The 27,885-nt window shown below is 62.7% G+C and overlaps 1 protein-coding gene across 10 annotated transcripts in view; it reads right to left on the bottom strand.

Annotated features, from left to right (window-relative positions):
* Positions 1–454: 454 nt before the first annotated feature.
* The window catches only part of PIP5K1C (phosphatidylinositol-4-phosphate 5-kinase type 1 gamma), a 50,539-nt gene continuing 23,108 nt past the window's right edge, over positions 455–27,885 (bottom strand). For 4 of the 10 annotated variants that reach the window (XM_038567791.1, XM_038567790.1, XM_038567795.1 and 1 more), the window contains exons 3-19: positions 26,432–26,524; positions 25,268–25,398; positions 24,431–24,548; positions 21,498–21,650; positions 20,063–20,362; positions 19,328–19,533; positions 17,701–17,784; positions 16,021–16,069; positions 14,368–14,452; positions 12,642–12,803; positions 11,757–11,895; positions 11,606–11,638; positions 10,328–10,432; positions 7,739–7,859; positions 6,416–6,493; positions 3,850–3,933; positions 455–3,258 (exon numbers count right to left, since the gene is read on the bottom strand). In XM_038567791.1, the coding sequence (XP_038423719.1) occupies positions 3,256–3,258; positions 3,850–3,933; positions 6,416–6,493; positions 7,739–7,859; positions 10,328–10,432; positions 11,606–11,638; positions 11,757–11,895; positions 12,642–12,803; positions 14,368–14,452; positions 16,021–16,069; positions 17,701–17,784; positions 19,328–19,533; positions 20,063–20,362; positions 21,498–21,650; positions 24,431–24,548; positions 25,268–25,398; positions 26,432–26,524 (1,944 nt within the window). In that variant the 3' untranslated portion in view covers positions 455–3,255. Of the gene's footprint in view, positions 3,259–3,849; positions 3,934–6,415; positions 6,494–6,532; positions 6,952–7,738; positions 7,860–9,364; positions 9,621–10,327; positions 10,433–11,605; positions 11,639–11,756; positions 11,896–12,641; positions 12,804–14,367; positions 14,453–16,020; positions 16,070–17,700; positions 17,785–19,327; positions 19,534–20,062; positions 20,363–21,497; positions 21,651–24,430; positions 24,549–25,267; positions 25,399–26,431; positions 26,525–27,885 lie in introns of those variants that run through there. The other 6 variants (XM_038567794.1, XM_038567792.1, XR_005375224.1 and 3 more) reach the window with 5 other exon arrangements.

The raw sequence follows: 27,885 nt of genomic DNA, 5'->3' as shown, positions 1-27,885 counted from the left end.
CGCTGGCAGAACAAATACAAACTTTGGCAAGTTTGTTCTTTTGAGCTGGGCTGATGTCAGAAATTTTTCAGTTTCCTGAGCTGAACTGGAACCCAAAGCAGGCCACAGCTATTAAGGCATTAGGTCCTGTTATTTTTTTTTTATTTTTAAATTGCTTTTTTTTTTAAGATTTATTTATTTATTCATGATAGACATAGAGAGAGAGAGAGAGAGAGAGGCAGAGACACAGGAGGAGGGCGAAGCAGGCTCCGCCAGGAGCCCGACGTGGGACTTGATCCCAGGAGCCCAGGATCGCACCCTGGGCCAAAGGCAGGCGCCAAACCGCTGAGCCACCCAGGGATCCCCGGTCCTGTTATTTTAAATCTGACCAAAGTTTCTTTCTGTTCTCCTTCAAAGTCAGTCCTTAAATTCCCCAGCCAACCACCAGAACGTACGGAGGCAGAGAGAGAGAGGGTGATGCTTATTACCCGATTTTATTAGAGAGAACTCTTCAACGTAAAAAGGAGGAGGGGCGGTAGGGAGGATAGGGGCCGGGGGGCTGCATATGTTATTTGGGGCCAGCAGGACTGCACAGTTACAGAGGTGCCCATGGCTCTGGGTTTGAAAGAGACGGCGTTCTGTGCCTGATGAGGCCGCGCTCCAGATTGTCACACCCCAGACCACGGGGGCTGAGCACACGGAACCCCCAGAGAGAATTAAGACACACGAGGTTTGCAGTTTCATTGTGTTGAAATCAGTTCGACCATAAAAACGACATTGGGGGCGGGGACAGGCAATGCAACTGAGCCACCAGAGAAAAGGCGGTGGAGGGCGCTGGCCCGGGGAGCAGACCGAGGGGCTGCAGCGACAGTACCATGGCAAGGGACCCCACCGGGAGTATTGCACTGAGCCAAGTGGTGGAGGGAGGGGCGAGGGGAGGCGGGAGGACGGAGGCTGGAGGCTGGCAGGGGCTCTCAGGAAGTTGCACCTTGTCAGTCTCAGGAAATGCCTTTTGTTTTCACAGCACAGCAATCCAGACAGTGCCCAGGCTCTCATCTCTCAGGGACAGCAGCCATCTCAGGGACAGCAGCCATCGGGGATGAGCCATGAAGGAACTCAGATTTCTATGCTGGGGGTGGGCACAGCTGGGTGGGTCCAGGGCTTTCCTGGGATGGGGAAGGGGGGTAGGGGGTGGAGCCTGGGAAAGGCCCTGAATTTTGCTACACATTATAAATAAGGTCTTGCCTTCCTGCCCCCACCCCCCACCCCCGGAACATAATAAGCAAACACTCCCACCGGCACAGTCTGCAGACCACGTTTAGCATCCACGTGACAGTTCTCTGAAAAGGGACAAAGAAAGCAACCAACACAAAACAGGTCTCCAAAGGGGTCTCTGGGACCTAACACAAAAATAGAAACATCATGATATCCAGGACGTCTGCAAATTTCTCTCAAGTGTCAGCATCTAAGTGATGCCTTTGTTTCGTGATTCAATTAGGAAAGCCCGCGGGGACCAGAAGGGCTCCCCTCCTGTCTCCTAAAGCTCCAGGTGGCTGTCAGTGTCCTGTGTCCAGGGCACACTGCTCCAGGAGGACTGTGCCTGCTGCTCTGGTCATCCCCACAGAACTCACAATGTGCCTGAACATCCGACCTTTGGGGGCCGGGAGGGGACTCCCAATGCCGGCTTTTGGATGACATAGTTGTCCCTGTCAGTCACCAAGGCCTGAGATACCCCTTCAGACCTCCGTCTGCTCAGTCGCCACCTTCCTTGGCGAGAAGGGGTAGGGATGTGCTGACGACTCACAGCATGCAGCCAGGGCACCTGCAGAGATGCTGATCTGAAATCCAGGTAAGGACGCTTTCTGCCTCTGGACAAAGGCTCCTTGGGCAAGAGGGGGAGGACATCACTTTGCTTCTAATTGGGAACACCCACGGGCTTGTTCTGACGGATCCTCTCAGGATTGCCTTCTCTCAGGGCCGCACGCTGGCACATTCCCTGGCAGCTCTGGACCGATGGCAGCCAGGCCAACAGGCTCCCTCCAGGCACAAGAAAAGAGCCAGGCGAGGGGAGATGAGGGACACAGAAAATCAATCTCCTGGATCAGTAGGTTTTCCACCAGGAAGGCAAGGGCTGGGAGAAATTCTTCCAGAAGGCACAGCTTCTGCTCCAAGCCAGCTCCCAGCTCCTCCCAAGCAAGCCAGTGGGGGGCAGAGCGGTTAGGGGGAAGACCATCCCCGCCATGCCACCTCTCAGGAGGTGGGAGTGCATTTCTGTGGGGACAGGATGGACCCTGCCATGCTGTTGGTGCCCACAGTGACACAGCGAGCTCTCTGAGCCCAAGGGGGGGGGGGGCTGCCCCTGCTGAGGACAACAAACCGGAAAAAAATTTATTTTTCATGAGGAATTTTGTCTCCTATCCTTTAACTTGCGTTCATGTCAGCATCTTAAAGAGAAAGCCCAAAGCCCATCCCAGGCCTGGAGGAGCATCTCTTACTGGACAGCCGAGCAGCGTGAGCACGGGAGGGCCCCTGCTCCAGGACCGGCTCTCGGCAAGTCCCACGGCCTGAGGGCCCAGCGCGCCTCCCCGGCTCAGGCCCTCTTCCAGACACTGAGCAGGCCACGCCGGGAGCACAGACAGGCCCACAGTCCTGAGCTCCGGCGAGAGGGGTGGCCCCCGGCCATACCTGCTCATGAGTCACCTGGCAGGTGAGGTGGTGGGAAACAGACTCGTAGAGGTTACAGGCTTCGGCAGGGTGGAGAGTCGCCCCCGGACCACTGGTCAGCCACCTCCAAGGTCGGATGTCCAGTGCCTGGCCCGGAAACCTGAGCCCATGGGCTGCGGGTGGGGGCCCTTCCTTCCTCTGCATCCCGTCCAAGTGTGAAAGACAGAGCCTCGGAGTGTGGATTTCAGCCGGGGGGGCACGGCCCCCCGAGCCCACAGGCCTTGTTCCCTCCGGGAGACACATGCAAGCACAGCAAAGAACCACAAAGTGCAGTGGACTTTCTTCTTTTCCCGTGACACGTCCTTTTTTTTTTTTTTTTTTTATCTTTTTCTAAAAAAGCACACGTGTGCTGCTGTCTTTGTGCAAAGAGTAAGGACCCAAAATAAATACATGATCGGACACTCAGGGAGGTTCACAGTCTCACAGGCATAGGTAGTTGACGGGAGCGGCGGCGGCGGCGGCCGGCGTGCAGCCAGGTCCTGCGGGCGGGCCTCCGGGGAGCAGCCGGGGCGGCGGCGGGCGCTCGGCTCCGGGTCGGTGACTGCATAGGAATTACTGCGGAAGGCAAGAGGGTGGCTGAGGGGTGGAGGGGTGGGGCGGGACCCCCAGCTGCTGCCCTCCTCCCCCCCCCCCCCCCCCCGCTGTCTCCCCCTTGGTCCTGGGCAGGTGGCCAGGCGGGGCCAGGCGGGGTTAGGTGGGGCCAGGTGGCCAGGAGAGGCCAGGTGGGACCAGGTGGGGCCAGGTGGGGTTAGGTGGGGCCAGGGGTGGTCAGGTGGGGTCAGGTAGGGCCAGGCGGGGCCAGGCGGGGCCAGGTGGCCAGGCGGGGTCAGGCGGGGCCAGGTGGGGCCAGGTGGGGCCAGGTGGCCAGGCAGGGTCAGGCGGGGTTAGGTGGGGCCAGGTGGCCAGGAGAGGCCAGGTGGGACCAGGTGGGGCCAGGGGGGGTTAGGTGGGGCCAGGGGTGGTCAGGTGGGGTCAGGTAGGGCCAGGCGGGGCCAGGTGGGGCCAGGTGGGGCCAGGTGGCCAGGCGGGGCCAGGTGGGGCCAGGCGGGGCCAGGTGGCCAGGCGGGGTCAGGTGGCCAGGCGTCAGGTGGCCAGGCGGGCCGGGCAGGCCGTGCGCTGGCCCGAGGCCGAGCGGGGCGCACTTACGGTGTCGCTCTCGCCGTCGGAGGCTGGGTGGGCGTGCGCGCTATAGTGAAGCGGGGAGTACACCCAGCTCCTCTCATCGGTGGGCTGGGCGGGCGGGCGGGCGCGCGTGCAGGAAGGGCGCAGAAGAGCAGGGGTGCGAGGAGGCGCGACAGAGGCGACAGGGAGGAAGGAAGAAACAGAAATAAAGGAGGCGGACCCCAACGCGGACGACGAGGCGGCGGCTCAGCCCCTGGCCCCGGCGGGCCCTCCCCCCACCCGGACGGCTCCGGGCCGCGGGCAAGCGGGGCAGCGCGGGGCGGGCGGCAGGAAGCGGAGCGCAGGGTGCAGCGGAGCTGGGGGGGGCACTTTGCTTGCTGTCCCTGTCCCCTCCCCCCTGCTCAGCCCCCGCCCGGGGGGTGGCACCCAGGCTCGGGTCCTGCCTCCTGTGTGGCCACCGGGGCCGCCCCTCCACCGAGGGTCCTGGGTGATGAGGGCAGTCGGGTTGCAGGTGGAGCCCATTTCCTCATGTTGGGGGCGGGAGAGGGGGCGACCAAGGCGCGGGCCACCCAGAGAGCCAGCCACAGGGGGTGGGCCGCTCTTCTCCCGGCTCAGGGGAGGGGTCCGTCCCCGTTCTGGGTCAGACTCGGGGGGGGGGGGCGGGGGGGGGGCAGGGTGCACCTTCCTCCGGCACCCACACCTGTCCCTCCTGGGTCTGTTCTCAGCACCAGAACCCCTGCAGATCCCTTCTCCCTCTTCCTCCTCTTTCCTGGGGATCCCCACCCCCAGTCTGCAGCGCCCTTGCTCCACCTCTGCCCTGGCTAAACCCGCGGAGGCCACAACCCGAAGAGCCCCCAGACCTGCCCCTCCTCGGTCGGGTCACAACCACGAGCCTCAGCTCTGCAGGGGCGGCTTCTTCAGAGCCTCCTGAAGGACAAGTACGAGCACGCGACCTCCAGGCTCTCTGGGTGAACCCAGGACCCCCCTGACCTTGCTGCCCTTCAAGGCCCCCACTGCCTCTCCCCACCTCTGTGTCCCCTCCATCCCGCCCTCCTACAGCTCTGGCTGCAGAACCTGCCCTCACAGGCCAGACCACCGGCACTGGCACCAGGCACCTGGCCCAGGGCCACATCACCCTGAAGGCCGTCCATCAGCGGGCAGCCTGGCACAGAGAGGCGCATAGGCCCTGCTCACCGCTTGGTGGTCACAGCACACCCCGCCCGGCCCCCACCCCAGCCGGCTGGAACCGGTAGTCCGGGAGCATGGGGCGAGGCCTCTTTTGGGGCTGCTCATGCCCAGTGTCCAACACAGGGCAGCTGCAGCACACATTCGATGCCAGGGCAGCTGCCCCTCTAGGACAAGAATGTGGGACAAAAGAATCTCCATCTGAACTCTGCAAAGAGCTGGCCTCAGGGGAAGGAGGGATCGCGGGCAGCAGGATCCAGAACTCTGCGATGACCCCACTGAAGTGGGGCCAAGGACACATCCTCCCCAGGCCCTAGGGTCTGTGCCCACTCACCTAGCCCTCACACTTGCTTCCGTTGTGCCCTCTATGGAGGCCCCCTCCTCTTCCCGCCTCCCCACATCCTGAGTGTTTTCTGGTCCGGGTCAACCCCTCTCCAGGCAGCCTCTGCAAATCACTTCCCCAGGGGGCCTCAGGGCCTGCTGTGTATCCCCAGCTCTTGGATCATCTTCGGGGTGTGGAATCCCTGTCTCAGCAGGACACAGCATGGCAGGAAGGTCTGGGGAAGTGGTTTCCACTTCTTGGGTTTGCTTGGCAGTGCTGGACACCCACTGACGCTCAGAGGCATTTAGGGTAGGGGATGGGAGCCTCTGAGGGGCCTCATCTTGAGAACAGAAATTCCTACTTCAAGTATTCAACTTGTTTTGCCTGCTTGAGTGCTGTGTGGCTCTGGGCAGGTTCCTAGGCCTCTCTGCGTCCCTCATTTATTGCTCATGACGAAAGTAACAGGTCCTGATAATACCATGGCTACACGATACCCACAGTGTCCCAAGCACAATAGGTGTCTACTAGACACAGGGGCTGCTTGGGAATTTGGACCCAGATTTTACCTGAACTGTGCCCTTTTGTGGGCTTCCTGGGGAGCTGAGCCCGTGGTTTCTCCACTATCAAGTAGGTATGGAGATACCACCTCCTCTCTCCTGCAGCGAAAAGCTTGGCTTTGAAGTCCCTTTGCTGACCCACATGACCACCTGCTTCTGCAGGGCAGATGCCCCTTGGGGGGCCACTGGCAGCCAGGTCTGAATATTAGACAAGAGTCTACCGACTTGTCCCTGACTTAGCAGGCTGGGGAGGGGGCAAAGACAGCCAGGGGCTGGGGTCAGATGCAGACCCCATCGCTACAGACAAGTCCCCTTAGCCCTGGCTGTGTGCCTACCGGCCTAGCAATGCCCACCTCAGAGGGACCTAGGTGACATCACTGGGGACACATGACCAGCTTCAGTCGTGGTGATTATTTCCCCAAGTCCCTTCGCAGAGGACGAGGGACAGCCAGGACTTGTGGCTCCCTGCTGCCCAGGGTGGTGGGACAGGGGCTGGGCTCCCTGGAGGCCTGCTGTGGTCACTTACAGTCCCTGAGGAGCTCAGCGTCACGGCCCGCAGTCGGCGATGCCGGGGAGAGTAAATCCAGTACCTCCCATCGGTGAACTGGGCGGGCCGGGTGGGCGGGGGAAGAAGCAAACAGAGGACAGGATGAGGCAACAGGAATCCAGGGGACGGTTAGGTGGGGAGGGTGCTGGGCAGGGGCAGGTAAGCCGATAGCCAAGCAGGAGGTGAGTTTCAGGGTGGCAGGGGTCCCACAGCAGCCCGATACCTTCTCTGCTGCCCACAGGGCCTGGCCGCCCACTTGGGTGTCAGGACCCAGACACACATACAGGACATGGCCCCCTGGGGCCACCTCACACACCGGTCCACAGGATGGGACACAAACCAAGCCCCCAGGGATGGGGATATGACGGCGGGTGTGTGGACGCATAGACAGTGCACCTGTTCCTTCTCCAGGCCCGACGGAGGCCCCAAGACAGAGCAAGGTGGTGTTAGCTACACAGCAGCAGCAGCAGCAGCAGCAGTAGGCCCCCAGCTCACTGGCCAACAAGATCGAAGGTCTGGGAGGAGGAGAGGCAGTCCCCTTCATTGCATAAGGCCTTCTGACCTGACCCCTCAGTAGGGCTGCCTGAGGAAGGCAGCCCCAGGACCCACTGGGGCAGGGGGGGTGTCATTGGACTGGATTTTGCAGGCTACCTGGCTGCCCAGCACCCACCTCACCCAAGCTCCTGGCCCAGCTGTTTGCCTGTGGGAGATGCAGCGGGGGGAGGCGACCCCCTGCTCTGGAAGAGAGGTCCCAGGTCCCTGGGGGAGGGCCGCTTCTTGCTCCCACAGACCCCGCCCCATCCAGGAGCAGCCATGAGTCCTCAGCCAGTGAGGTTGGCAGCGTGAAGCACACCTACCCCTTGCCACAATTCCCTTGCATCCTTGAGAACAAAACCCGCCTAGCTGTACCCACCACCCAGCAGGAGAAGATCCACATGGTTTGCAGCCCTCAGAGGCTGGCCCGGTGGGGCACACAGCTTGAGGACTCCAGATGTTTCCTAGGGAGATGCGGTGGCATGGCTAGGGCCTTGCCTGGCGGTGGTCACGAGGCCTGGGGAGGAGGGACAGGGCTGTTTCCTGGTCTTGGAGTAGCCTGGCCTGGATGGCGAAGGCAATGTGCTCCCATGCCATGTGAGCATGTGATGTGAACGTGTGTGAGGGCACACTGGGCGTGCAAGAGTGTATGCATGTGACTGCTGACCAGTCAGTGCACTGTGTCCACGTGGGTGTTCTGTGAGTGTGACTGCAGGAGTGTATGCCTGGTCAGGGGTCTGGTGACGGAAGGAGTTGCAGGGGACTTACAAAGTAGATGTCTGTGGCGGGTGCATCCTCCTCATCCGAGGCCTGGCTGGCGGGCTCCGAGGCCTGGCTGGTGGTTTCTGCTTCGGCAGCCGCACAGGCATGAGCTGGAGAAGCCTCCACCCTGGGGACACGAGGACAGGGGAGTCCTGAGGCGGGGCTCCGGACAGCACCCACACCAGCCCCAGCCTGCACCTGCCTCTTCCCCTCTCATCAGGAGGTCATCATGGGGACAAAAGACTCAGGAAGCCAAATAACTGCCCCCCCACCCCCTGCCTCCAAACACCTCTGTGGAGAGGTGGGGAGGATGTGCCCACCAACAGGTGAGCCTCTACTGACCTCTGCTCAAGCACACACGGGTGGGCAGGTCCTGGCCTCACCACTCACCCCTGGCGACCCTGAAGGTCCTTTCCCAACCCTAAGCCTCAAGTAGCCCCACCTGTAAAGGAGGGACACCTAGCACCCATCCCACATTGAGGTCAGAACCCCTTCGTAATCTTTACTGAGCATTTGCGATCTTGGAAGAGCCAGGTATCCTGAGTTATGGAAACAGGCTCCAGATGGGAGGCGAGGCGACTCCTAGGTCTCACCTGGTGGCCAGGTGATTGGGGGCACAAGTTCATCTCATGAGCAAAATGCACAGCTCTGAGATGGGAGGGGCACCTATAACCACGGGGAGCTGGCTCTCCAGCCACGTGGGATGGTAGGCTGTTTTGGGGGCAAAGACAGAAAGATGTGTCACACGGCAGGAATTCAGTTAATGGGAAAAAGTGGCTGGTGGCAGAAACCGCTGTGTGTGCACGCGGGCGTCTGTCTGCGTGTCTGCAAAGTAATTCTTGATGGCAACGCGCAGGCGGGGAGTGTGTGTGAACGCTAAGAAAGGGGTCTTGGAAAGAAGAGAAATTTTAGAAGCAGGGAAAGAGAAATCAACAATGGAAGCAAGAAGAATTTGATAACAAAGCAAACACAGAACCAAACAGACCAAACCAAACAAGGACATAGGCAACTAGATGCCTCGATCAATACACGGGACACAGAACGTTCCTTCCCTCCACAGAAAACACACGTTTCTCCCACATGCCCACTGATTTGGGGGCACCTGGGAGGCTCAGTCGGTGAAGCAGGTCAGGATCCTGCGGTCCTGGTGTTGAGTCCCACATCCTTCCCTCCGGCTCCCTGCTCGGCGGGGAGTCTGATTCTCCCCTCTGCCCTCCCCCCCGCCCCGCTTGTCTCTCTCGAATAAATAAATAAAATCTTTAATAAATTTTGGGGATCCCTGGGTGGCTCAGCAGTTTAGAGCCTGCCTTCGGCTGAGGACATGATCCTGGAGTCCTGTCCCACGAGTCCCACCTCTGGCTTCCTCCAGGGAGCCTGCTTCTCCCTCTCTCTCTGTCTCCCATGAATAAATAAATAAAATCTTTTAAAAAAATAAAATAAAATAGAAAGATAAATTTTGGGGACGCCCGGGTGGCTCAGTGATTGAGTGTCTGTCTTTGGCTCAGGGCATGATCCTGGGGTCCTGGGATCCAATCCCATGTTGGGGTCCCTGGAGGGAGCCTGCTTTTCCCACTGCCTGTGTCTCTGCCTCTTTTTCTGTCTCTCACGGATAAATAAATAAAATCCTTGAATAAAAAAAGATAAGTTTTGTATTCAATCATGAAGGCTTTGATCTGTTTTTAAAATATACGTCTATTTCTTTAAGGCCGCCTTCTTCAACTTATAACTAAAGACGTATAGGGGGATCCCTGGGTGGCTCAGGGGTTTGGCGCCTGCCTTTGGCCCAGGGCGCGATCTTGGAGTCCCGGGATCGAGTCCCGCGTCGGGCTCCCGGCATGGAGCCTGCTTCTCCCTCCTCCTGTGTCTCTGCCTCTCTCTCTCTCTATGTCTATCATAAATAAATAAATAAATCTTTAAAAAATAAATAAATAAAAACGTATAGAAATCAGCCCTGAAAATATAAACAGGTCTTCAAATCCTGTAAAGTTGAGAGACACTTCTAAAACCCTACAGCAGGGTGTCCCTCCCGGCACACGGGGGGTGGGGCTGACCGCCACAGGTGTCCCTGGGGTGGGGGGGGCAGGGTCACTCCCGGTCGCTGAGAGCCACTGCCCCGGATTAAGGAGCCGGTAGAGAACTGCCCCACGTGAACCCAGGAGAAGGGGCGGCCGCGGGCGCCTCCCCGTTGAGGGAAAGGCCTGAGCACGGAGAGGAACCAGGAGCGGGAAGGCAGGTGCTCCGCAGAAGCAGCGGACACAGGAACATACACACGGGGCAAGGGGGCTGCATCCAGAGGCTCCCTGGGGAACCGGAAAGCCCCCTCCCGCAACCCGGGGCTCAGGGCAGAAGGGGTGAGGAACCCTGGGAGATCCGAGGCCCCCCAGGGGCCCCTGCACAGACTGCCTGGTTCCCACGCCCTGCACCGCCCCTTTCCAGTGGGAGGCCCCATTCCCAGGCTCTCCCCCCTGTGGCTCCCCCACCCTGCCTGGACTACATCCCCCAGCCTGCCTTGCTGCCAGCTGGCCATGTGACTGCGCTTAGCCAATCGGATTGGACCGAGCGCGTAGTGCAGAGGTCGGGCGATGCGACACTCACCCCGCGTCCTCTTCCGTGGGGACCACGATCTCCACGCTGCACGCGGGCTCCACCTGCACCGTGATCTGCTGCAGGTCCTCCTCTGCATGTGTCTCCTCCTGGGGCCTGGAGGCAGTGGGAAACTGCACCTCACTCTCTCTCCTCACCCTAACTCTGCCCCTGGGGGCAAGCTCCAGGCCAGCTCAGATCTCCAGCCCTGGTAGGAAGCCGGGGGGCCTCTATGGGGTGCTCTCTCTGGGTGCCATCTGACCAGTGCCCTGGGCTGGTCCAGCTCACCCCTGGTCCTGTGGGTGTTATGCCCACCTGGGGTCTGCAATGGGGGCAGGGACTGGTTGTCCACCTGAGACCATCTTGTGACTCTGGTACCAGCAAGGGCATAATGCATAGGGTGGGATCCTGCTCACCCTCCTGGGGGGAAGCTGCACATGGACCTGGACTGGGGGTGGGGTGGCTCCAGGGCTTTCAAGGTCCAGGCCCCTGATGCAGGTGGGTCAGAACATTCCGGCAGCCAGGCATGCAGAAGCTCTCTGGATGGATGGCAGCATCAGAGAGCAGAAAGGTCGCTGAGGTGGGAGCAAGCAGCAGGAGAGAGAAGTGCATTCTGCCAAATGTGCTTTGTGCTGTAACTTTTTTTTTTAATGACCGGAATAATTGCCCCAAAACTAAGGAAAGCAAGCCCTATTCACTGTGGTCGCGATGGCAAGATCAGGCAAGTGCAACCACCGAAGTGCCCCCGAGGGCAGGCTACATTCCGTCAGACGGAACGCGCAGGCGCTCCCCCCAGCTCACAGATGACCTTTATCTGCTAAGTGCACAAAGCAAGAGGCCTGCAGTGGCAGAGAGCTGTGCTGGTGTCAAGACCAAAGGCAGAAACAGGCCAGTAGGTTTGTTTTCTCGTATAGTCATAAAATATTTCTAGAAAAATAAAAAACCCATCCAGGGGCTGCTCCCGGGGAGGGGAAGGGGCACGGGGCAGGGGGAGGTGTTTCACTATATTGTCTTTTGTACCGCTTAGAATAAAAATATGTAATAATGATTAAAAAAAGGATCAACAAGCAGGTTCAGGGGAGGGGTCCTCTGGCCCCTCTGGGGGTCTGTGTGGAGAGAACCACAAAGTAACTCAAGATTCTGTGACATTCTAGAGTCTAACTTAAAGCTGTGCCCAGGGGAGTGGCCAGAGAGGCGGGACTCTGGGTGGGAAAGTGCAGGGGTGCCTCAGGGGAGGCCGGACTGTGGGGGCGGTCGGGGTCTGGGGGGGAAGCTGGGGTCTCAGCTCACCGGCCATCGGGTCCTGAAGACTGTGTGCGCCTCCTGCAGAAAGACGCAAGCAGGTGGATCAGGTAGGGGAGGCAGCCCGCCGCGCCCCTCCCACGGAGGATTCGCACTCCCCACCCCTGCCTCACGGAGGGAGAGGCCCCAGGCTCCTCACCGGTACCGCGGCTGCTCTGATGACTCCGAGGGAGATCGCTCCGGGATGGAGAGAGACGTGGAGGACAGGGTTGTAGCGATGGAGGCGGTGGTGGCCTCCTCAAAAGACGGGGGCGTGCAGGGCAGGAGGTCGGGCCGACCTGTGGGGAGGAGGCTGTGGGCGCTGCGGCAGCCAGGCCCCCTCACCAGCCCTCCCAGGCCTCTGGCTCCACCTGCAGCTTGGCTCACCTTCAGCAGCCCGTGCCCCGCCCCACCTGCCACCCAACACTCCATTCTGCTTGGCAGCTTTAAGAGGACAAATAAGCTTGAATTTACTGTCGGCACCAAGGTTTCGGTAGCCCACTACTCTCAAACTGCAATCGAAACCCTCCTCAGGCCCACAGGTCCTGCTGGAGGCCCACTTCCTCCCTCTCTCCTTCCCTGACTTTGCTCCAACCACACAGGTGTCCTGCTGTCCCTCCAACACAGCAGCCCCAGGGCCTCTGCATGTGCGGTTTCTCCCTTCCTTTATGCTATTCCACCCAGCCCCTCCGTGCCTGGAATCTTTGACTCTTTAACCCTGGGAACTGGGGGGGACCTTCCAAAACATCATACCCAATTCCATCAAATGCTTCATGCCTCTAGGTCTCCAGGTGTCTGGTGATGGGGTGGGTCACCTCCCCGGTGGCACCTTCTCTGTTTAGCTCTCCCTGTGGCAGTCTCAGCTGCTCCCCCTCCCCACATGGCCGCAGATCTTTGGCTGGGCTAGGGGTGACTGTGACCCAGGCCCCTCCCGTCCAGGTAGCCAGCCTCAGTAAACCCTTCCTCACACTGTCCCTTAGCCCCAGGGACAGCACCTGTCCCCAGCAGCCCCCTTATCTCTCCCATCACCAAAGCACCCAGTCACCTTCGTCCTCCAGCGTGGGGTAGCTGCGGGCCCCCCGGAGGTCGTACTGTGCGTCCTCCCGCTCGCTGGGGATCTGGCTGGCCGAGAAGGCAGCTGTGGGTCCCAGGGGCTTGACAGCCAGCAAGGCCCCACGGCCCTTCTTGGACGGTGAAGATTTCAGGGCTGTGGACGGTGGAGAGGTGGAGTGGCGCTTGGGGCAGCCTGAGAGCCGAGGCAGCGTGGAGGCAGGCCCCCCCAGCCCCGGCCCTCCTCCGCACGGAAGCCTGGTTGGTACCCCCCGAGGCCCGCTGCCTGCACACAGGGCCCCCCACTGCCCGGCCTCCAGCGTGGGCAAGCAACATTCTCTGTGCAGAAAACCCTGCCCTGCTCTCTACCCAGCTCTGCCTGGAGGTCCCAGGAGGCCCTGTCCCGCGGCCCGCCCTGCCCGTGGCCTCCACTTTCACACGAGGACACGGAAAGCCTTGGGGCATGCGGGGTCAGCACCAAGGCCCAGGCTCCAACCCAGGACAGAGCCTGGGGAACGGGGCCCGCCCCAGCGTCACCGTCTGCAGCAACAGGGTGGGACGAGGCAGGTGAGCCCTGTGGCACCCCCCGCACCAGGCCTCGCCCATCCGCTCCTGCTGTGAGCTCTGCTCCCAGGATGGCCACAGCTCCCAGCACACACGTGCCGGATTCCCTGTACGCGGCCCTCTCGTCCCTGGAGGCTGGCAAGCGCCCCTGGACCACAGTGAGAGTGACACTCCAGGCAAGGTTCTCATCTGCTCACATGGATGGTACGCTCACGTGGATGAACCACCCGCTCTCAGGAGACAAACGCCAGAACTGTGGCGTTTGCACACTTCCCCAATGTGAACAATATAAATAATCCCCCTGCCATCGAGTTCAAGCTACTGGCTAGATGTCAGAGAACGTGGGGTCGCGTTGGCACCATGACTGGCTCCAGGTGACCGGAGCTGGGTCACCGCCCACACACACCTGGCAGAGAGGTGGGGTTCCATCGCTCCTGCAGGTCGAAGCCTGGATGGTAAAGTGTATGCCCACGAACACTGACTGAACACCTGCTGCGTGCCAGGGACATACAGTGCAAGGCTGACAAGCACGCTGCCTTCTGGCAGCCCAGGGGGCAGATGCCAGGCAGGCACATGGGGACAGAGACAGGCCCTATCAGGCAGCACATGGGATCCTGGGCTGGGGTGTGCACCAGGGTCTGGGACTCGAGGCCCAGTGCAGACAGGGGACCTCCCGAGGCCACCCCTGGAGCACAGGCACCTCTGTCCTGTGCCCTCCTTAACAATGCCCGGTCTGGCTGATGATGGGCTGCCTCCATGCCCACTAAGGCCACGTGTCCTTGGTGATGCCACGAGGCCACAGGTGATGCCCTTGAGGACCGGTATAGGGCCAAAGGCACCTGTAAACACATCTTGCTCTCACAGCTCTGTACAGACAGGCAAACCGAGGCATGGGGTAGGGCATCACCTGCTGGAGGTCACACAGGCAGGATGCGGTGCGGCCAGGACTCAAGCTCAGACAGTGGGCACCGGGCCCTGTGCTGGGGCCCATGAGGGTGGCACCCTGACCACCCTGCTCTCTGGACCTCGTCCCTGAGCCAGGCCCAAGGATGGCCAGGCAGCGGGAGGAGGTGCTCCGGGTTTACTGCACTCTTGGCCACCCCGCCTCCCCGCTCCGCACCCCGGGGCTCTCCTGCCAAAGGGCCTGGGAAGCTCACAGGAATTCTTCCGGAAGACGGTGTTGCTCATGAACTTGAAGAAGCGCTCTGCATAGAAGCTGGGCCGGTGGACAGAGACAGTGTCCTGGGAAGAAAAGTGGGGCCCGAGGGCAAGAAGGGCTGAGTGCCACCAGGCCGCCAGGAGCTCCGTGTCCCACAGGACGGCCCAGGCCACGGTGGCGGGACAGGGAGATGGGTTCACGGTGTGGGGCTGCCTGGAAGACTCAAGGACCAGGTAACAGTGGCAGGGAGGGGGCCCGTCAGGAAGGGGGCCTGGCACACAGCCAGTGCTCCAGTGTAATGCTGGACCCCGAAAGGTGGGGATGCCTTGCTCCTCCCCAAGGGCCAGTGTCCCCGGCCTCCATGGCACAGTCTCCCCTTGGCACTACGCACGCCAGCCCCGGCGCTGTGGGAGCCTAACACGATCCCTGCCCCCACCCCTTGATGCCGGGAAGCTCCCCCAGGCATGAGGATCACAGATGTCCCCAGACGTGGCCCGGTCCTCCCCCCACTGTAATGTAACAGGACCCGCAGGGACACGTGGACCTCAGAATGCTCGCTATGGTGAGCATCCTTGCTGCCGCGAGGCGTGACCGCATGCTCTGGCAGACGGCATGGGAGCCGAGGCGGGGACAGAGGCAGCCTGCAGGGCTGGGGGCGAGGGTCACGCCCGAGGGTGTGCAGCGACACGCAGGAAAGACCTGGGCCTCCACTCCACCGGCCACCCCTCCTGCCCCAGACTGCTCACGCCTGTGTGGTCACTGTGATCAACATCTGGACCCCGGGAGCTGACGCAAACCCCACTTCAGAGATTACTAGTGGCCTCGCCAGGACTTGGCAGCTCTCTCGTCTGCCACGGCCTCATAACCTATGGAACAGCTTCCTGCTCACCGGCTGCCACCTGGACCTTCCCAGTGCACTTTCCAGAAGCTCCCGCCTAGACCCTCCAAACACTCTGAGGGGTGTCGGGAGCTTGCTGGGATTTCCGACTTTACAGACTATGCAAACACACACAGCCCTTAGCACTTTAGTAAGAATTGGTCTGCAAGGGGGCACGGGAGGGGAGGCGTGCACCCGAGGCACCGGCCAGCTTGTCAGCACCACTGGACCAGGGCTGGACCAGGGCTGCCTGGGGCCCCCCAGGTGGGCTCCGTTTGCTCCCCAACCATTGGTTCTCAGTCTTTTATATCTGGGAATCGCCCACTGCCAGCATGCAGACGTTGGCAGCGCTGACAGGAAACCGCGCATTCCAAGCTACTCTCACGCAGTGGAGCCATCCTGGAGCAGGCCACACGCCTCCAGGGCAAAGGGTCAGCGCTGCACGGCCCCTGGGTGTGGCCAGTGCCCAAGACCCCCTCCGTATCGCACGTGTCCACAATGGCCCGACTTTCCTGCCAGGCTGTCCTTGGGAATCCTTCCCACTCCACCTCCGAGGAGCCTTCCTGTTCCGCTCACCAGTGGAGCTCAGAGCCCTCACTGGAGAGCCTGTGGCTGCCGCCTGTGCTCTCCTGTCCTGACCCCGACCCCCTGGCCTGTGACTGCCAGGTCACAGGGCCGCCCCCACTGGACGGAGACTCCAGGGAGGAGGGAACACGTCTCTTGTCGTGGCCGCGGGAGGTCATTATGTTTGTGGATTGATGGACGAACACTCACCCCATCGTGAACAAGAGCCTTCCAAGTATGTTCCAGCTTCTTGATGAACCTGCAGAGAGAAGAAATACCTGAACACCTGCCAAACTTTCAGGCCCAGTGGTTCCCAGTGGGGCACTGGGCCATGTCTGGGGATGTGTGTGGTCACCACGACTGGGGGTGCTCCTGGCATGGAGTGGGTGGGGGAGCCCTGGTCCAGAGGAGCTGAGGCTGCCTGCTGCACCCACCAGAAGCCGCCTCCCTCTTGTCCGCTTGTCCCCCTCCAGGCCTGCTGGCAGCTCCTACCACTGCTGCTCTTGGAGCGGAAGTGAAAAGACCATGGTGCTTGACCCCCTGTGGGGGACGGAGGGCCAGCGCCTCCCAGAGCACGTCCTTCACCTCTCCTCATGGCCTGGCCTGAGCCCCGGGGCCCCCTGCTGGAACTATTGTCCTGCACAGTGGCTCTAACTAGGCCCCTGCACACGTGGGCTGGGGAGAGTGTTGCCTCCTCCAGACAGCCCTCCCGGACACCCCCTAGCCTGCAGCGGTGGAGGGTCCTCTCCTCAGCACACCCCCCATGACACCCCTGCCCCAGGATGAGTTTGTGGCTGCCTGACACACACAGGCCCCCCTCCTTGCCTCCACTCAGAGCATCTGCAGAAACCTTGCTCTGCTACCTCAGAAGCTTCCTAATCCTGCCCTAAATTGAGAGGAACATTCTGCAGCAGACACTGGCCTCAGGCAGGAAATCAACAGGCTGTGAGTCTGAGCGTCTGACGGGCAGGAGTCGCGTTTTGATTTAGGGAGTAGAGACCCGTGAGGAAGAAAAGACCCAAGGCTCAGCGGGCTCCCGAGGCGGAGGGCAAGGAGCAGGGGCCACCCGCCCACAACGTCCCCTGGGTCCTGTCAGCCCAAGCACGAGGACATACGCTACCCTCAGGACAACACGTTCATTGGCAAAGCCTCGTGAAGGACAAGCACAGGGCAGCCCGGTGGCTCAGTGGTTTAGCGCTGCCTTCAGCCCAGGGCCTGACCCTGGAGACCATGGATCAAGTCCCACGTCGAGCTCCCTGCATGGAACCTGCTTCTCCCTCTGCCTGTGTCTCTGCCCCTCTCTATGTCTCTCATGCATAAATAAAAAAAAATCTTTAAAAAAAAAAAAAAAGGGATGAGCACAGACGACGGGGCTGCTGACCCCCCAGCTGTCACGAGGCTGGAGTATCTGTCCCTCAGGCCACGAGCATGTACTGCCCCCGCGTGAGCGGTCCAGGGATGCCGGGCTTTGTGGCCACGAATGAGCTTCCATCCTGCTCAGTGTAGCCCAGCGCTTGGCACACAGCAGGTGCTCAATAGACAGGGGAGCTGGCGATAGCCTGTCCCCCACGCCAGCCTCTACCTGACGTGGGCTCTCACTGCACTCCTAGCACAGATCCTCACGCGGAGTCACCACCTGGTCGGGGACCAGATGCCTCCCCTCAGGGCTGGGGAGGAGGGCGTGCTAAGGAAGGCTGGACAGCAGAGGGCACGCTGCTCCTGTGAGCAGGCGAGTGTATCTGGGGGAAAGGAGAGGCAGGGCAGGGAGAAGGCGGGAGGTGGGGAGGCAGGGGCGGAAGGGGGGGGAGGCAGAGGCGGGTGGGGGGCAGGGGGAGGCGGGCAGGGGGGCAGGGAGGAGGCAGGGCAGGGGGAGGCAGGGCGGGCGCCCACCTGTAGGACTGCAGAATGTCGATGATGCCGATATGCAACAGCAGGCGCTCCCCTCGGCCATTCACGGCGGGAATCCCACCCATCCTGGGGGGGAGAGGGAGAGAGTACCCTCTTCAGCACCCCACAGAGCCGGACCACATGGGAGGGCACCAGGCACTCACCCTGCCCCGAGCCCCCCTGCTAGAGCCCAGCCTGCACCCCCGTGCTCCCTGCAGGCGGCAGCGCAGCTGGGACTGAGCCGCTCCCCTCCTCTGGGGCACTCGAGGCTGGAGGCCGCCAAAGGGTCCGGCACCCACATGCCCATGTGCACGCATACGCACACCCATGCACGTGCATGCACACGCTCACCGGGGGCAGGGCCACCAGGGCTTCTGGGTGCCCACCGGGGAGTTAGTTGCTTCACTCAGCCCCTGGCCCACATGTGCCAGGCCCAGCAGGGTTAGTGAGGTCACACAACACAGAGACTGTCCTCAGGTCACCAATGACCCCAGACCCGCTGGCCCAGGCCCCCCACAGGCTCAGCTCACTGCACTCCACGCACTGCTGAGCTCACCTGCGCACCCCGCCAGCCCCTGCCAGGCCCGGCACAGATCCTACAAACACCAAGATGGTTGGAGGTGGGCTAGCCGCGCCAGGCCCTGCTGCTCCCCAGCCTGCCCTGGGGGGCTGGGCTCAGCTCCTCCTCTGGCCCCCCTGCAGCTGCTGGCCAAGTGTGGTGACCAGGCCATGGGCAAGCCTCGGCCCGGTCACCAGCCGGCTGTGCACCCAGGACAGCTGCTTCTGCCTCTGAGCCCCCGTGTCCCCAGCTACGGTGGGGGTGACGCCCCCTCCTTCACCAGCCACTCCCCCGTGATGGTCCCCAGCATGGTCAGCGTGTGGTGACGAGAAGTCACCCTTGACATCTGCCTTCAGCAGTGGTCCCCACCCAGGAAATGCCTTCCACAAGCTCTGGACAATGTCTGGAGACATCTGTGGTCCTCACGACGGGGGTCGCTCCTGGCACCGAGTGGGTGGGGGTCGGGGAGGCTGCTCAGCCCCCCAGGGCCCAGACAACGACCCGGCCCAGCATCCACAGTGCTGGGAAGGTGGGAGGGGGCACCGTGCAAGGCTATCTCCCCCCTGAGCCGAGCCCCATGGCAGGACTGGGTCAGCCCGCTGATCCGAGCCATGAGCTCATCCTCCATCACATCACGGCCACCTATCCCTGGAGCTGTGGGTCTGATGGCCCGTGGCAGGAGCCCACCCCCGTGCCCAGTGCCGCACCCTCTTCAATGCCTTTCCAGCTTTGCTTTGGACGGTGGTGCTTTACCCCGTTCTGGGGCCCGCCAGGAAGAGGGGGCAGCTGTGCTTCCCGCAGGGCCAGCCAATGGCCTCAGCCCGCTGGAGTGCTCATCCACACGTGGGGGTCTATGTGTCCGCGCGTGTGACCCCTATGGGGCCTGCCAGGCAGGCGCCGTTGCTCTGGTTCCCACACCCTGAACTGGCTGCAGATGGGTTTCTGGACTCATCTGCTCTGTGGTCTCTTGCCCCCCCCCCGGCCACCCTCCCCCTACCCCCGCCCGCCTCACACCTGCCAAAGGGGTGTGGACAGAGGAGCTGGACGCCCCGCTGGCCCCGGGCCACCTACGTGTCGTCCGACTCGATGGCCTCCCCGCGCGCGGCCCCGCCCTGGATGGACTCCATGGCCGTGGAGTACAGGGCCTTCTGGCCCAGAGGCCGCTTCTCGTCCGCGGTGCTCTGGGCGCCCTCCGCCTGCCGCTCGCGCTCCTGCTGGTCGATGTTGTGCACGCCCAGGAGCAGGCTGTAGTCCATGATCTTGAAGCTCTCCAGCACCTGCCAGAGGTGGGGGTCAAGAGATCAAGTTCTCCGTCCCCATCCCCAAACCCGGCCTGGCGCAACCCCAAGCCACGTCTGGGTCTGGGCCCACTCAGCCATGTGAGGGCCGATCCCCGTTGCACAGACGGTGAGGAGACCAAGGGGCCAGGCCTCCAATCGGGACTGGGACAGGGTGTGTCCTTCCTCCCGACAGAGCTCCCACCTGCCTGGTGACAGCTGAGGAGCCCAGGTGCTCCCGGCCCCAGCGTCTCTGACATCGGGGCTTAGGGGAGCAGGAGGTCCTCAGAGGTCTGTGGGGGTCATCTGGGGAGATCATGCAGTTTTCAGAGGCCTGGAAGCCGGGGGTGGTGGGCTGGGGGGCTGCGGATGGGGCAGAGGGCCCTGGAAGACCCGGCCCGGCAGGCTGGGCATGTCAGGCAGGGCTGCAGGGGTGGAGGAGACCGCACAGACACACGATGGAGGCTCAGAGAGGCGAGGGCCCGCGGGTCCCCCTGTGCTCAGGGGAGGCTGGGCGCGGCGGCCTCACCAGGCAGTCCCGCTGCAGCGTCTTGACGAGCGCGGAGAAGGTGTCTGCGTCGAGCAGGAGCCCCTCAGGCATGTCCTGGATGAAGTCCAGGTCCTTGTAGGTGGGGATGCTCTTCTCCTTCTCCTTCTTGCTCGCCCGCCGCTTGTACGTGGAGCCCTTGAGGTCGAACTTGAGGTGCATCTTGACCACGCGCGGCAGGATGTTGTTCATGACCACCACGCGGATGTTCTTGCCGCCCGACTGAACGCAGTACAGCCCGTAGAACTTGGGCAGCAGCGTCCTCGGGTTCTGGTTGAGGTTCTGGGAGGTGGGGGAGCAGAGAGGGGTCAGAGGAGTGGCCCCCTCAGGAAGCGCTCCCTGGCCACCTCCCGGGGGGGCAGGCGCCCCCCCCAGCATCCTGACGGGAGCTGGGCACCATCTCCCCAGCAGACAAGAGGCTCCAGGAGGGCCCGCTGCAGGTGTCAGGGCCAGACCGGGGGTCCCACGTGCCCAGCCCACCCCGGGGTGACATGGAGCACGGCCGCTGGGCACTGTCCAGGGCAAGGGTTGGCAAGCTCCGGCTGGAGGGCCAAATCCGAGCACCCGCTTGTTCTCACGCGGCTGGCTGAAGGTAGGGTTTTGTGACACATGAAGATTACGTGAAGTTCACGTTTCCATGTCAGTTGGTGAAGTGTCACCAGCGCTACGACACGCCTGCTGCTCCCTCCAGGCCCGCGGGGCCCTCCCTGCGACATCAGCAGGGCTGAGCAGGGCAGGGAGAGGCCGTCTGGCTCCTTCCAGAAAGCGTGCTGAGCCCCGACCGAGGGGAGCCGGGAGCCAGGGGCCCACCCAAGCCCACGTGCTAGGATGAGACGCCCCAAGCGGAGAGGGGTCCGCGCACAGCTGCCAAGAAAGGGCGGGCCCACCGCTGCCAGGTGCCAGGTCGGGCTCAGCAGGGCAGGTGGGCGCTCAGGCCGAGCCAGCTCCACCCCGGGATGGCTGGATATGGAAGTGGAGGCTCCTGCTTCCACCTCCACCAGGGGGTCTGTTGTGCCCTTTCCGGTTGTGAGTCACCCGGGAAACGGGAAGCGCCCCAGCAGCTGGTCCTTGGTGACAGGCCAGCTGGTGGCCCGCCCCCCTCCCCCACGCCTGAGTCACCAGCTACTGACACACAAGCCCCACGAGACAGGATTTCTGGGATCTGTGACTCGGGGGTGTCAGTGGGGGCAGGGGACAGGGAGCGGGGGCTGCTCGGGTGCCCACCTCCCCCCCCCGGATGGCAATCTCTGCCTGCCGTGTGGGGGGGACCGCGTGAGGGGGATCCTGTGGGTGAGGCTCAGTGACCCGGCAAGGCCCCCGCAGCCCCCAAGAGGTGGGGTGGTGCCTGGGACCCCTGCTCCGGCGCCTGCCCTGTGAGGGAAAGGAGCTGGGGGAGGGGGCTGCAGGGCAGGCTCACCATGTAGTAGCCGGGCAGCAGCTTCTGCAGGAACTCGGCCTCCTTGTGCATCACCGTCTTGATGATGAACTCGTCGTCGCTTGTGACGTAGAAGAGGGAGCCGCTGGCGCCAGGGTTGGACAGCTCGATCAGGGGCTCGTTGCACAGCGAGTACTGGGGGGGCAGAGAGTGTGCAGGTGGGTTGCTGACACCTCACAGCCCAGCGGCTAGAAGACGACTCTGGAACAGGTCACTGTTCCTTTCACAGACGAAGAAATAGGCTCAGAGAGGGAGACCGACGTGCCTGAGGTCACACAGCACAGAGTCGAACCCGGGCCGAGCCAGCAGCTGGGGTGCTCACCTCCTAGGGCCCAGTCCTTCTCCTGCTGCTAACAGACCCAGTCGGGGTGGGGTGCTGACACATCGGGCCACACTCACTTCCCAACCACTCCCCCACCCACCCCCCCCAGCTAGGTGAGGCCGCAAGAGTCAGCTCTGGCCAGTATCTGCCTGTAGAAGCTTCTGAGTGGAGCTTTAGGGAAGACTCCCTAAGCGAGTGACAGAGGAGGGCATACCTGGAGTTTGGGACCTTCCCTCCATCCCATCTATTTCCCACCCGGAGTGCTGACGTGAGAGCTGGAGCCCCAGCAGCCACGTTGGACCACAGGGTGACCTTTGGTACGGAGACCACCCTCCAGAACAGCACAGAGGGGGACCTGTGCCTCTGGTGAGCAGCCCTTAGCGCACCTTCTCTTCCACTGACATCTGCTTCACCTCTGCTCTTGCGGTCCAGCAGCCCCACACGCCCTCCCACCAACAGTCAGTACGTTCTGTGGACGCAGGAATTTTTAAGCGTGTTGTTGGTGGAGGGTCCCCAGCGCCTAGGACGGTGGCCGGCAAGCAAAGGAGTGGACAGCAAAGCCCTGCAGGCTGCTCTCCCTGGGCCCATTCAGCTAGGGAGCCGGTGAAGCACTCTCCAGGGTGACGGCTGTTTGGGCTGGCTTTCTGTCCCTGCACCCCCAGTCCTGACTGAGCACCGTGGGTATAGAACACGGATGAGGCCCCAGCACATTCCCCACTGGGCTGAGAGTGTAAGACTGGGGCCGACAGGTGGGGGGGGGACACAGGGAGGAGCAGGACGCCCCCCACCCCCACCGGGTGCCACGTGCTGCCCCTGGCCCGGGGAACACCAGCGTGCTGGGGGTGTCCTGCAGTGTGGCGGGGAGGCTCACAGGGCCGCAGCAGCACGGGGAAACAAGGTGTCACCAGCTCCAGTGTGGCCGTGCCCCCGGGGAGAAGCGAGCTACAGTGAGGCCTGGACCCCAAGACCAGGCGTTTGCCATCACAGCACACCCTGCCAGCCCTGGGCTGACTCTGCCGAGGGCCCAAGGCCAGAGGGCACCCGTAACCCTACACCCCAGCAGTCAGCGTTCCCCAGCTGGATGAAGACCCAGGGGATCGGGAGCCCCCACCCGCTCCTGGGTGGCACCGTGGGAACCCCAGGGTGGGGCCCGGTGTGCCAAGCACTGACCGCAGTGGGGCTGGCTGAAGGTGCGATGGGCACCCCCCGAGGCGTGACCTCCCAGGGACCAGGTGGGGGCTGTCGGTGGAGGGGAGCGGAGTCAACGGGCCTCCCACCTGCACTGGCACAGGCAGCCAGCAACCAGCTCAGGGAGGCAGCGGGTGTGGAGGGAGACCCACGGCCCTCCATCCATCCGTGGCAGCCATGAGGCTCAGGACAGCCGGGCACCGTGAGGGAGATGGTGCAGGGGATGCCCAGCCCACCCTGGGCTCTGAGGGAGAAGGGACACACCTGGGGTCACCTGCCCGTGACCCCGCCCTGCTGGCTGGCCACCCGGCCAGGAGGTCCCTGTGTCACCTCTTCTCCCTCGGCAGCCAGGACCCCGAGAGGCCTGACCCCATATCCCCACCAGGCCACTCCCTGAGGGCAACTGTTATTAGCCATGTGGTTCCAGAACATTCTCTGCTCATAGACTTTTGGACAAAGCCATTCCCTTCCCACCACTTGTTTCTCTCAGCACTATCCCCCATCTCCTGCCAGGTGGGGTCGGCCGTACCGCCTTTGGGGTTTGCCTGTGAGGGACAGTGGCTGTGGGCTCCAGAGGTCCAGGACACCAGTCCCCGCAAGCTCCCCGCTTGCCCCTCGCTTCTGCCTTATAAGAGGGAGAGCTGACGTTAACACCAGGACGCAGCAACAGTGGGCACGCCCCCATGAGACCCAGGACCAGCAGCAGCTGCCAGAGAAGTCTCTGACCCAAGGCAGTGCCCGTGGCCCACAGGGACCCCTCCAGGAGACAAGACCCCCAAAGGGGTTGCGCTGACAAGCAGGGACAATGATGTCGTCTGGGTGCCCGCTCCAGCTGCACCCAAGCTCCCGCCCCTGCCACGGGAGCGTCTCTCAGTCCCAGGGGTCTCGTCCCCATTGCTGCAGCAGGATGGGTCTTGAAGGGGACAGAGAGGCCGAGAGAGGACCTCACCGTGTCTGAGTCCCCGCCCTGCAGCCAGGCCGCGCCAGCTGGTGCCCGCTCCCCGCTAAGGGCACGGAGGCCACATCACCACGACCGTTCGTGCAGCAGGTCTCCGCTCTACTCACGAGACCTCAAACCTAGGTGGCCCTGGGTCGTTTCCACTCCAGGACCACCAGGATGTCTTCGCTCTAATGAGGCTGCTGGACCACGGGGAAGGTGTTCACGGGGCTGCAGGGGACAGCAGGGGTGGCCGTGGAGCACGACACAGAGCCCGTGGTTGGGGGACCAGGCCTTGGCCTTGACAAGGGGCCCCGTGCCTTCTGCACCCCGGGCAGCTGGAGAACTTTGGGACCAACGCGTCCCTGGCCGGAGCAGTGCTGGTTCCCTCGGGAAGTTCCTGACCTGCGGGAAGCACCTGCCGTGGAACCTGCTACACGGCGGTCGTGCCTTGACTAAGGTGCTCACCAAGTAATCGTCCGGCCGGATCCCGAAGAGCTCCCGGAAGTAGCGGAAGGCGACAGGTGCGTAGGTCTTGAACCTGAAGTCCTGGAAGTGGTGGGCAGGGGTGAGGTTGCTGCCTTCACTGTGGAGCAAGGAGGGAGGGAAGCCCGTGAGGGACACTGGCTTCGGGGGTGCATGTGCCCAGCACGCTGGCGGGCGCACAGCCTCCCCTGGTGGCCAGCCCAGAGAGCAGCACGGGGCCCCCGGGGGCCAAGGGCCATGGCCCGTCTCCAGCTGTGTCCCAGTATCCACTCTCACCCAGAATAAGTCCACTGCCGGCCCCTCCTGCCAGTGGGGGCGGTCACGTGCCTTTGCGTGGCCAAAGAGCTATGGGCGGAACAGAAACCTGTGCCATTTCCAGGTCCTGCGCTTAGAGGGAAGGGGCTTGTGCTCCCCTTCTCCTTTTCCTCCCACAGGTGGAATGCAGGTGTGATGGCAGGATCCCAGGCAGCCGCCGGACAGTACTGGCTGGCAAAGCTGCACATGAGGATGGCGGACCTGCTGGAAGGAACAGGGGCCCCACCCAGGGAGCCGCCTGACAGCCCTGGACTGACTGCCTATCAGTTCTTTTCACATGAGAGAAAAAGAAACTTCAGATTTTCTCTTCCTGTTTTCTCCCAACCAGTCACACCGCATCTCTCTGGTTCAGTAGAGAACTAACAGCATGGCAGATACGGGGTCAGACCTCCAAGCCGAGCACATGCCAGGAGAGACCTGGGCGATTTGCAGCAGAGCAGGGCGCTCCGAGAGCAAGGCTGCAGGCACCGCAGCGGCAGCTCCACGGCGCAGGGCCAGGCCTACCTGGGGAAGAAGATGCTCTCCACGACGTAGAAGTCTTGCATGAGCACGTCGCGTTCCGGCTTGGAGCTCAGATTGCCCACCGTGTAGCCGATGCCCAGCTGGATGGCCCCCTTCAGGGTGGAGGATGTGGTCTGCAGGGAAACCCAGCTGCATCAAGGCCCTTGGCCCCCAGGGTGACCAGCAAAAGCAGCAGCCCCCCCGGGCAGGAGATCGGGGCACGTGCCCAGCCCGCAGCTGCACTCAGGCACCCGCCACCACCGCCGGGCCCCAGGGCACCTGCCAAGTACTTGTCACAGACCCGCTGGCCTCTGTGCCACTTAGCACACACGGGCGCACAGCAAGGAGGTGGCCTGGCTGAAACTCCAGTATCACCTCACGTGGCCCCAAGGCCTGTTTTCCATCTAGGTTCTAGAAGGTTCCAACTTCTCAAAACTGTCCTGACTCAGGAAGGGTCAGTCTACTGCCAGGATCTTTTTTCAGGGGTGGCATAAATTTACAGAGTGACACCCCAACTCCACTTCTGTTCCTTCCACCCATCCTCCCAGGGATGTGCATCATCACGCTGGGGGAATGACGCTGCTGCTGTGCCTCAGTTTCTCCACCCATAGTTGGGCATGAAGATGGCAGTACTGGCCATCCTGGGGCTGCCAGGCGTTATGTGGTCTGAGCCGCCGGGGCTGAAACCTGCCCACACCTGAAGGGGGGGAGATGGGAGTGACAGCTAACGGGGACGTCATTTTGGGTGACAGAAACAGTCAGCACTATGACTGACTGTGGTGATAGCTGGACACAACTGGAAGATGCTAGAAACCATCTAACTTGGAAAGGGTGAGTCACGTGGTCACCCTTCCTGTGCACCCCGTGGCCTGGCCTCGCTCAGGCTTCCATCAGCTCAGCCCCACGTTCAAGGGAAGGAAGGAGAACGGTATGTCCCCCTCCCCAGAGGAGCCAGCAGGGCCGGAGGTGGCAGGTGACCCCTGCAGCCACCTGAGCACAGCGCCCGACGCCTGTGACATCAGCGACAGGAGGCAAGGACGTCGCTGGGACGAGGGGCCTGCACGAGAGCATGTGCCTCCAGCCAGATCCAGGCACAGGGCTCGCCCGACCCTGTGGGGCCCCAGGACGGCCGGGGGCCCACCCCACCAGCTAAGGGCAGGAGAGAACCTTCTTGTAGGTGGTTTCACCAGATGCGTCCACGCCCCGATGACCCAACTTCTTCCCGTGGCCAGGACCCGGCTGTCCAGTCATCAGCGGGGCCTGAAGAAGAGGAAGTAGGAAGCATCAAAAACCAGCACGGAGGTGCCGCTGGGGCCAGAACACTCTGGAAACCCTGAGCAGGGAGGCTGAGTCGCCAGGTCCTGACAAAACACATGGGGTAGAGGCTGGTGTGGGCGGGCGCCAGGGCAGAGCAGGTGGCCTGTCACCCCAGGGCCCACACGGCCCAACTTTGCACACCCAGGAGGGCCCACCCCCAGGCCGCTTCCGGCTCCCAGACAAAGGCAGGAAATCGGCCAGCACAGCCTCCTTGCAGGGTCTGGCACCACTGACACAGGGGCCGGGTCATTCCCCGCGGCCCCCACCCCTTGGGGCAGCCCTGCCCTGGCACGACGACCACAGATGTCCCCAGACACCGTGCAGACACTGGGCAGTCACCCACCTGGGACCCTGGGCTGGAATGGCCGGGGGCTGAGGGGCACGGTGCCCCCGGCCTGGGCCCTCTCTGGGGACAGCCGTGGCAGGCGTGACAGACCGGTGCACGAGCACCAGCACCGACGTGTGACTCCACGGGGGCAGTGGTGGAAGGGGCAGGGGGTGCAGCTGGGAGCCCGAGGCCGAGGCGGCCAGCAGAAGGGAGCCGGGCCTCCCGGGGGCTGGACCGTCACTGACCCTCAAGCGTCATCTGTGCACCTGCTGCCATCTGCAGAGCCCGCACAGCCCTGCGGCCCCCAGCTGGGACGGCTCGGAGCAGCCCGACCCACTGCCCCAGCTCCTGAGCCCGGCTGCCGTGTGTTCTGCACACCGGCCGCCAGGGGGCGGGCTCTCCCCGGCAATCGGAAGGCACAGCCCCTGCCCTGCAGCCCCCTGCCCTGCAGCCCTCGAGGACTCCCCAGCGCCCCACGGCTTGACACCGCCTGGGAAGCCCTCCTTGCAAAATGCCACGTGGCAGATGGCATCCAGGGGACATGGATGCCTGGGGCCCGGCAGCTGGCACAGGCACAGGAACGCCACCCCTGGGCCGCTCCTGGAACGCAGGGCTCCTTTCAGGACCAGGGACCAGGGACCAGGGACCAGGGAAGGGCTGACGCCACCCCCACCCCCAGCAGGGCTGAGTGGGAGGGCGGCCCAGGCCCCAGAGGCGGCACCCCCAGGGAAAGCTCTCTGGAGCACGACCGACGACGCGGGACGCTACAGTAAGGGTGCTGGTGCTGGGCACTGGGCCCGGTCCCGTCCTCCTGGGAACTCCACAGGGACCCGCACGTGCCGGCTGCCTTCCCGCTCTCTGCCCCTCGGTCTCCGGTCCCTCTGTCCCTCACTGTCCGGGCCGGGTCCTCACTCTCCCCGCCCCAGCGGCTCCCCTCCCTGAAACTCGAGACGCTGGCCAGACTGCAGGACTTTCA

The sequence above is a fragment of the Canis lupus genome, chromosome 20, assembly GCF_011100685.1.
Source record: "Canis lupus familiaris isolate Mischka breed German Shepherd chromosome 20, alternate assembly UU_Cfam_GSD_1.0, whole genome shotgun sequence".
NCBI classification, from domain to species: Eukaryota; Metazoa; Chordata; class Mammalia; order Carnivora; family Canidae; genus Canis; species Canis lupus.
This window is presented reverse-complemented; position numbering and strand designations above follow the sequence as displayed.